Below are 8,769 nucleotides of genomic sequence, written 5' to 3' on the forward strand. Positions count from 1 at the left end.
ACACTATTCTTGGTTGGTGCGACTGTAACGAAACCCAATTTCCCTCGGGATCAATAAAGTATGTCTGTCTGTCCAGTTCAGTAAGTCACGCCGCCCTGCTACCTACCAATTTAACCCTACACTAATCACAATTTACAATAACCAATTAACCTACTAATGTGGGAGGACACGCACGCACACACACACACACACACCCAGAATTAGAGGGCTCCAGAATTGAACACCAAAGTGAATTGAATACAATGCCACAGGCTGTAATAGCAACACGCTAATCACCATCCGACCACGGCACCTTTTTTGTGAGTAGGTCAGCCGGTCGCAGCCGCACACACTGGTAACCCCGGTTTAACTCCAGCCTAATCACAGGCCAATTAACCAGCCCAGTACTCTTTGAAATGTGTGAGGTAACTCATACATTCATGGGAAGGATGTAAAAAAATTCTTACAAAGAACAAAGGTTCCAGAGGGCTCCAAGACCTCAAAGCTGTGAAATTGTTCATCTTTTTTTTGCTTTTAAAATTTTGCCCGTGTCAGAAGTCAAAAGTTTTTAAATGGAAAGCACATAATTTCGGATGAAGGATCCTGGACCTGAAATGTTCCTTTTCTTTCTCTTTCCACAGATGATGCATGACCAGCATCTTCTGTTTTTATTTCAGATTTCCAGCATCTGGAATTTCTTTCCACTTTCCAATTGACTTTTCTTGGAGAAGGCTATGGGAAAGTTGTAATCGAAATCAACTATGAACCTTCTTTAGCCAGAGGGTGGTAAATCTGTGGCATTCATTGCCACAGGCAGCTGTGGAGGCAAAGTTTTTGGGTATATATTTAAAGTGGAGGTTGATAGGTTCTTAGTTAAAATAAAAGATCACAGAGAATAAATTAGCCATGATGAAATGGAAGATCATACTCGAAGAGTCAAGTAGCCTAATTCTGCTCCTAATATCTCATGGTCTTTTGCAACAACTGAATTTCCTCCCATTTCCAACTTCCATCCTATAGAACCACAGAAAGAAAGTGCAAGAGTGGGTCATCTGAGCCTTTTCCAATTTCCACGTGACCCTAGCCAAACATCCAAACTTTCCCTTCTTCCTCGCCTCAGAACTGTACCCAACTCCTTTGCGAATATGTTTAATGATTAGAGTTCATGTGTTTTTGGTGGCAGAGAATTCCACAGATTCACTCATCTCAGTGCTGTGTGGCATTCCCCTTGGGATTAGGTGATGACTCCTAGTTCCTGCCTCTCCAGTATGAGGGACATCGTTCCTACACATAATCGGCCCACTCCCATCAGAAACTTGTCGGTTTCTGAAAGAGTTACTCTAATTATGTTTCAGACTTATTTATTTATATGTATATCAAAACATACAGTGAAAGGCATCACCAAAGCCCTGCACAAATGCAGCTAGATATAAGACCATAAAGACACAGAAGCAGAATCAGGCCACTCAGCCCATCGAGTCTGCTCCATCATTCTATCATGGCTAATTTATTATCCCTCTCAGCCCCATTCTCCTGCCTTCGCCCCATAACCTTTGACGCCCTGACTGATCAAGAACCTATCAACCTCCATTTTAAATATACCCAATGACTAGGCCTCCACAGTCGTCTGTGGCAATGAATTCTACAGATTCACCATCCTCTGGCTAAAAAAAAATTATTCCTCTTAATGTCTGTTCGAAAGGAACATCCTTGTATCCTGAGGTTGTGCCCTCTGGTCCTAGACACGCTCATGATTCTCTACACAGCCACTCTTGCTAAAGATAATTTTCCTCATCTCTGATCCTACACTCCCCTACTATAGATAGATAGATAGATAGATACTTTATTCATCCCCATAGGGAAACATCCTCTCCACATCCACTCTATCTAGACCTTTCAATATTCGATGTATTTTAATGAGATCCTCCGTCATTCTTCTAAACTCACATTGAGTACAGGCAGAGAGTCATCAAACGCTCCTCACACATTAACCCTTCCATTCACAGGACACCCTCGTCCCATACTCAAATCCTTGTTATGACTTACCTACTGCCATTACACTGCTGGCACTTCGGGAAGCAATGAAGGTCCTCTATCTCTGTCTGTCCTTGGCCACTCAGACATTGAAGGATTCTTCTCTGCCATTTACGTAACAATTACCCGTTCAGCCTGTTAGCCCTGAACTGAACCCTCAAACCTGGAAGACTGGTGGACCACTCTTAGTCTGGCCTCTACCCTTTGACCTGGTTGGCATGGGTGCTCCTACCAAGTGCCAAAGTATAAAGCCCTGACTCCTGCCAACATAGCTCTCCGGGTCACTGAGGCACACAAGCCTCCAAACCACAACAAGGTTGCAGTCCCCTTGAAGAGGAGGTCGGATGAACACACACCAATCTCACAAAGAGGTCAGTAGTGGAAAGAGTAAACAGCTTCAAGTTTCTGGGCATCAACATCTCAGAGGATTTATCCTGCACCCAACACATTAATACAATCATGAAGAAGGTGCCAGTAGCTGCATTTCATTTGGAGTTTGAGGAGATTTTGTGTGTCATCAAAGGCTCAAGCAAATTTCTGCAGATACTCCGAGGGGAGCATTCTGACTGGTTGCATCACCACCCGCCTGGAATTTGAAAAAGCTGCACAGCATTGTGTTCTCATCATGAACACCAGCCTCCCCACCACTGAGCACATCTGCAAGAGTTGGTACTTCAAGAAGGCGGCCTCCCTCCATCATTAAGGACCCTTATCACACAGCACATGCCCTCCTTTCATTGCTACGATCAAGGAGGAGATACAGGATTCTGAATACGCACAGTCAATTTTTTAGAAACAGCTTCTTCCCCTGTCAGATTTCTGAATTGACAATGAACCCACGGACACCCGCTAACGATTCCTCTTTTGCACCGTACTGCTGTCATAAAACAACAAAGTTCACAATACTGCAAATAAGCCTGGTTTTGATTCTTCATCAAACATTGGAAATTGCACTGGAACTTTTCTCTATCCTCTCATAGAAGAGCGGAGTCCAGGAACAGGCCCTTTGGCCCACAAGGTCTGTGCCAACCAGGATGGCAAATTAAACTAAACCTATTCCCTGCACATGATACACATCCTTTCATGTTCGTGTTCCTGTCCAAATGCCTCTTAAATACCACTATCATGTCTACCTCCCCACCTCCCCTGGCAGATTGTTCAGCTCCCTCAGTAAAAAAAACCTTGTCCTACAAAATATCCACCTCACCTTAAGTCTATGCCATCTAGTATTTGACATTTCTACCCTAGGAAAAAGATAAACTGTCTGTTCAACCTATGCTTCTCAATTTTGCAAACCACTATCAGGTCTCCCTTCAGCCTCCAATGTCTGTTAACTTGCTGTGTCTCAAAATAAAACAAAAACTCAAGTTTGTCCAACTTTCCCTTATAGCTAATAGTCTCTTATCCAGATGGTGAACCTCCTCAAAGCCGCCACATACTTCCCTCATTGAAGCAAGAAGAATAGCTCACAATTCTCCAGACAGGACTTAACTAAAATGTCAAATATAATTTCCCAACTTTTAAACTCAATGCTTCATTGGATGAAGGGTCTTCTTTACTCCCTATCCATTTGTTGGGTCATAAAGCAATACAGACCCTTCAGCCCAACCAGTCTACACTAACCATGGTGCCCACCCAGCTAGTCCTGATTTCCTGCATTTGGCCCCTATCACTCTAAGCCAGGGGTTCACAACCTTTGTATGTCACAGACCAAAACCATAAACCAAGGGGTCTGTGAACCCCTGCTCTAAACACTGCCTTTCCAACTAGTGGATTGGTGTCACAGCAACAACCTGGCACTCAACATCAGCAAGACAAAAGAGCTGATTGTGGACTTCAGGAAGGGCAAGATGAAGGAACACATCACCAATCCTCACAGTGAAGGGACTGGTGATCAAAATTAATACAGAGAATGCTAGACTGAGGAAAAAAAACACAACTCAGGGAGTGTCCCAATCACCAGCTTACTTGGCTTTGGAGGGAGGTCATAAACATTCACATTGAGCAGCTTTGGCCAGACTTTCCTGCGGATCTCATCACTCAGCAGGCCGCCCTCACTGACCGCACACTGCCGCAGAGTTCTCACGTCCACTGGGTCATCGTTCAGAGCCTGGTGAATAGCCAGCAGCTTCCTCTTCTTCTTCGATTCAACTTCTGTCAGGTGAAGAACAGGGAGTGAGAATTTGAGAGAAGCACACCTGTAGTGATGTGTGAAAGTCACCTTGTAGAGTCATAGAGTAATACAGCAAGGAAGCAGACCCTTCGACCCAACTGGCTCATGCCAACCACAGCACCCTCCCTACTGGAGTCCCAGTTGCCCACAACCTTCCTCTGTGTACCTATTCAATTACCTCTTATAAGTTGCAGCTGGAGCCACCTTAAGCACTTCCTTTGGTAGCTCATTCCAGGTATTTGCCCTCTTTTGTGTAAAGAAGTGAACTCTCTTAACTTGTATCTGAGCTCTCAAGCTATGGAATCCCCATCCTTAGCTAAAAGACTACGACTATCCACCTTATTCATAACCCTCTTGATTTTATAAACTTTAAGAGGGTTGACGGAGAAATACTTTGAACCTTGGTGTGATGTAAAAGGTAGTGGTGTTGGAGGATTAATTCTTCAGTGTGGAGGTACACTTCAGGCAGGGATCAGTGCTGCGTGTTCTTATGTTCATCATTTATATTTACAATGTGGCTGACATGGTTAGCCACATTGCAACTCTGCCAGGGACGGTCCCACGCCTGGCTATGAAAGGAGGGTCGGGCATCTAGCCATCACAACCTCATCCCATAAAAACCCAGAGCTACAGAAACACAAAAAAGAAGCACCAAGACCTCATCCCAGGAAGAGGAAGGATCTTTGAAGACAGGGACAACTTGAAAGACTGGGCCCAGGATAGAGGACTCTGGCTAGCTGCTGTCAGCTTCCTATGCCCCAGCAGGGGCAATGGGCTAAGGAAGACAGTAACGAAGCAGCTAGCATAACAGTTTACTGGGCCAGCGATCAGGGTTCAATTTAGTCTGCTGGCTGTGTGGGCTTCCTGAGGTTTCCTCCCAACTCTCAAAGACAATAGGGCTAGTAAACTGTGGACATGCTACGTAGGCACGGGGAAAATAGATGACACTTGCGGGCTGCCCCCAGCACATCCTCGGACTGTATTGATCATTGATGCAAGTGACACATTTCTCTGCAAACCAACCCCAATTTGAGAATAACAATTGAAATTGATGACAGAGTGGAGAGTGAATAGGATTATTTATGGCCCTAATGCAGATAAGCGCGAGGATAAATGACAATTAAACATCTCCCTCTCCTCCCCCTTCCTCCTCCCTCCCCCAGGTGTGAACCTGCCCGTTGCCCGAGGGCCGCTAATGACGTCAGGAGCGCCTACCTGCGCCGCCCCGCCGAGCTCCGCTCTGGCCGTTACTGACCGCCTCCCGCCCGCTCACACTCGGCCGCCTGCTCCTGCGGCCGCTCATGGTGCCTTTCGTATGGCCTGAACGTCAGTGACCCACCGAGCACTCCCGCCGCCAGTTCAGCAGCAGCGGCGGCGCCATCTCTCACCTCCCGTTACCGGCTCCGTCAGCAGCCTCAACCCTCTCCGCCGTCTGATTGGTTCTCCTCTGACCAACCCGCGCCAAGTGTCTGCGCCACCTTCGATGTTCTCTATGTTAATTCCTTTATATGGGTGTCAATCAATACCCGTCGCACCGCCCCTTTGTGTTGCGTGTAGCCCTGGGTTTCCCGGAAATGAAGCGTAACTCGAGTCGGGGGAGCATTGGAGATGGCATTGAAAATAAACAGCTATTTTGCATTACTCTTCGGTGATAACTTGGAATTGTTTTATTACATGTACAATGAAAAGCTTGTCTTGCATCCCGATCTTTACCTGGTGCTTTGAGGTAAACTACAGAAGAATGTAGAATAAAGTGCAATATTTAGATGTGCGTAACCCACAGAAATCGCCTTGCTCAGAGCAATAATTAGTCTGCACAGCTGTAAAAATAAAAGACGGAACTTTGACTACAATTCAATGCAGTACCTGTCCAAACACCTCTTAAACGTTGTTACTGTTAAGAATCAGATTATTGTCACTGACATAAGTTATGGCTGTTGCTGCTTCTGGCATTCAGTTCAGACACCAGCTATTCTTTGTGTGACAATGTTGCCCCTCAGGTCCAAATTTAAACCTTCTTCTCTCCTAAACCTGCGCCCTACACCAAGAGACAGACGCATGTGCCCCTCATAACTTTATACAACTCTATCATGTCACCCCTCAGCTTTGCTTCCGAGAACCAAGGGTATCCAGTCTCTAGATTATAACTAAAGCTCTCCAATCTAGGCAACGTTAACTCTAATTTTTATTTTTACAGCTGTGCGGACCAACTATTGCTCTGAGCAGGACTTTTTCACGCGCCTGAAAACTATATGGCACTTTATTGAAACATTAATTCCAGTTGTGCGGGAGCATTGCAGTTCCAGCACGGCCACGCAGTTTAGAGGGAATGGTGTCAGTTGCTGTGGTGAACTACATATACCGGTCTGGACACGCCCCCCTGCTGACTGCTCCTGTGGCTCCTCCCACTGACCGTGGCTCCTCCCACAGACCCCGGTATAAAGGCGATTGGAGCCACAGACCCTTCCTCAATCTCCAGGATGTCGTGTGATAGTCATTTGCTGCTTGTGCTTTCTTCCAGCCAATAAAAGCCTACCTTAACCTACGTCTCAGAGTTATTGATGGTGCATCAGTAGCAGCGTGATCACTTGAGTTGAGTGTAATGTTCTCTTAAGGAGCTGTCCATTGGTGGGTCTTCAGGGGCCACAGGTTCTGTGCAGTGTGGACTCGTATGAGTGGTGGCTGTGGTTAGCGTTTGGGTCTTTTGGATTTTCGCTTGTTCTCTGCGGCAAAATGGAGGTCGCACCCATGTAGTGCAGCCCCCTCTTGAACAGATTTCCTCCAGGTGTATCTATTGAGTGCAATGTCCTCCCAGATTTTAGATGTAATGTTGAATGTCTTCAGCCTGATGTTGATATTATCTTTGAAGTGTTCCCTTCGCCCACCGGGGGCTAGCTGACCTTCAACTGGGATTAAGGATCTGTCTGGGGGGAGGTGAGTTAGGTATTAGAATGACATGACCTGACCGATCAGGAGATGATCAACTTCCGCCTCAAATATAACCATGGACTCGGCCTCCACTGCAGTCTGTGGCAGAGCATTCCACAGATTTACTACTCTCTAGCTAAATAAATTACTCCTTAACTCTATTCTAAATAGTCACCCCTCAATTTTGAGGCTGTGCCCTCTAGTCTGGATATTCCCACCACAGGAAATATCCTCTCCACATCCACCCTATCTAGTCCTTTCAACCTTCAGTAAGTTTCAATGAGATTCCCGCCATTCTTTTAAATTTCAGTGGGTACAGGCCCAAAGCTGCCAATGCTCCTCACATCTTCATTCCCAAAATAATTCCCATGAACTTCCGCTATACTCTCTCCAATGACAATACATTCTTTCTGAGATATGGGGCCCAAAACTGTTGACAATTCTCCAACTGCGGCCTGACTAATAAAGGGTCAGCATTATCAAGTCAAGTCACTTTTATTGTCATTTTGACCATAACTGCTGGTACAGTGTGTAGTAAAAATGAGACAGCTTTTTTCAGGACCATGGTGTTACATGACACAGTACAAAAAACTAGACTGAACTACAAAATTTTAAAAAAACAACACAGAAAGCTACACTAGACTACAGACCTACACAGGACTGCATAAAGTGCACAAAAACAGTGCAGGCATTACAATAAATAATAACAGGACAATAGGGCAAGGTATCAGTCCAGGCTTGGGGTATTGAGGAGTCTGATAGCTTGGGGGAAGAAACTGTTACATAGTCTGGTCGTGAGAGCCCGAATGCTTCGGAGCCTTTTCCCAGACGGCAGGAGGGAGAAGAGATTGTTCTACAGTGTTCCTCTTGAAATAAATGGTAACACTGCATTTGCCTTCTTTACCACAGATTCAACCACTAAACTAAACTTCTGGGGGTCCTGCCCAAGGACTCCTAAGTCCCTCTGTACCTCTGATGTTTGAATTTTCTCCCCATTTAGTTAATAGTCTGCACTATTGTTCCTTTCACCAAAATGCATTATCATACATGTCTGAACACTATATTCCATCTGCCACTTTTTGCCGTTCTTCTAATTTATAAACATAGAAAACCTGCAGCACAATACAGACCCTTCGGCCCACAATGCTGTGCTGAGCATGTACTTACTTTAGAAATTACCTAGGGTTACCCATAGCCTTCAATTTGTCTAAGTCCTGCTGCAATCGCATTGCTTCCTCTGCACTGTCTACCCCTCCACCTATCTTCATATCATTCACAAATTTTGCCACAAAGCCATCAATTTCATTATCTAAATCACTGACAAACAATGTGAAAAGCAGCGGTTCCAATACCGACCCTTGAGGAAACACCACTGGTCACTAGCAGCTAACCAGAAAGGCCCTGTTTATTCCTACTCACTGCCTCCTGCCTGTCAGCCATTCCACTATTCTTGCCAGTAATCTTTCCTGTAACACCACAGGATTTTATCTTGTTAAGCAGCCTCATGTGTAGCACCTTATCAAACGCTTTCTGAAAATCCAAGTAAACAACATCCACTGCCTCTCCGTTGTCCACCCTGCTTGTTACTTCCTTGAAGAATTCTATCAAATTTGTCAGGCAAGATTTCCCCTGACAGAAACCATGCTGACTTTGAC

General features: G+C 45.3%; 1 protein-coding gene across 1 annotated transcript in view; it reads right to left on the reverse strand.

Moving 5' to 3' along the window:
* Nucleotides 1-5,604, reverse strand: part of LOC140732453 (TBC1 domain family member 20) — a 57,335-nt gene extending 51,731 nt beyond the window's left edge. The window contains exons 1-2 of the mRNA XM_073055128.1: nucleotides 5,402-5,604; nucleotides 3,982-4,167 (exon numbers count right to left, since the gene is read on the reverse strand). Of these exons, the coding sequence (XP_072911229.1) occupies nucleotides 3,982-4,167; nucleotides 5,402-5,489 (274 nt within the window). The 5' untranslated portion in view covers nucleotides 5,490-5,604. The remainder of the gene's footprint in view (nucleotides 1-3,981; nucleotides 4,168-5,401) is intronic.
* Nucleotides 5,605-8,769: the final 3,165 nt, after the last annotated feature.

The sequence above is a fragment of the Hemitrygon akajei genome, chromosome 8 (assembly GCF_048418815.1).
Source record: "Hemitrygon akajei chromosome 8, sHemAka1.3, whole genome shotgun sequence".
NCBI classification, from domain to species: domain Eukaryota; kingdom Metazoa; phylum Chordata; class Chondrichthyes; order Myliobatiformes; family Dasyatidae; genus Hemitrygon; species Hemitrygon akajei.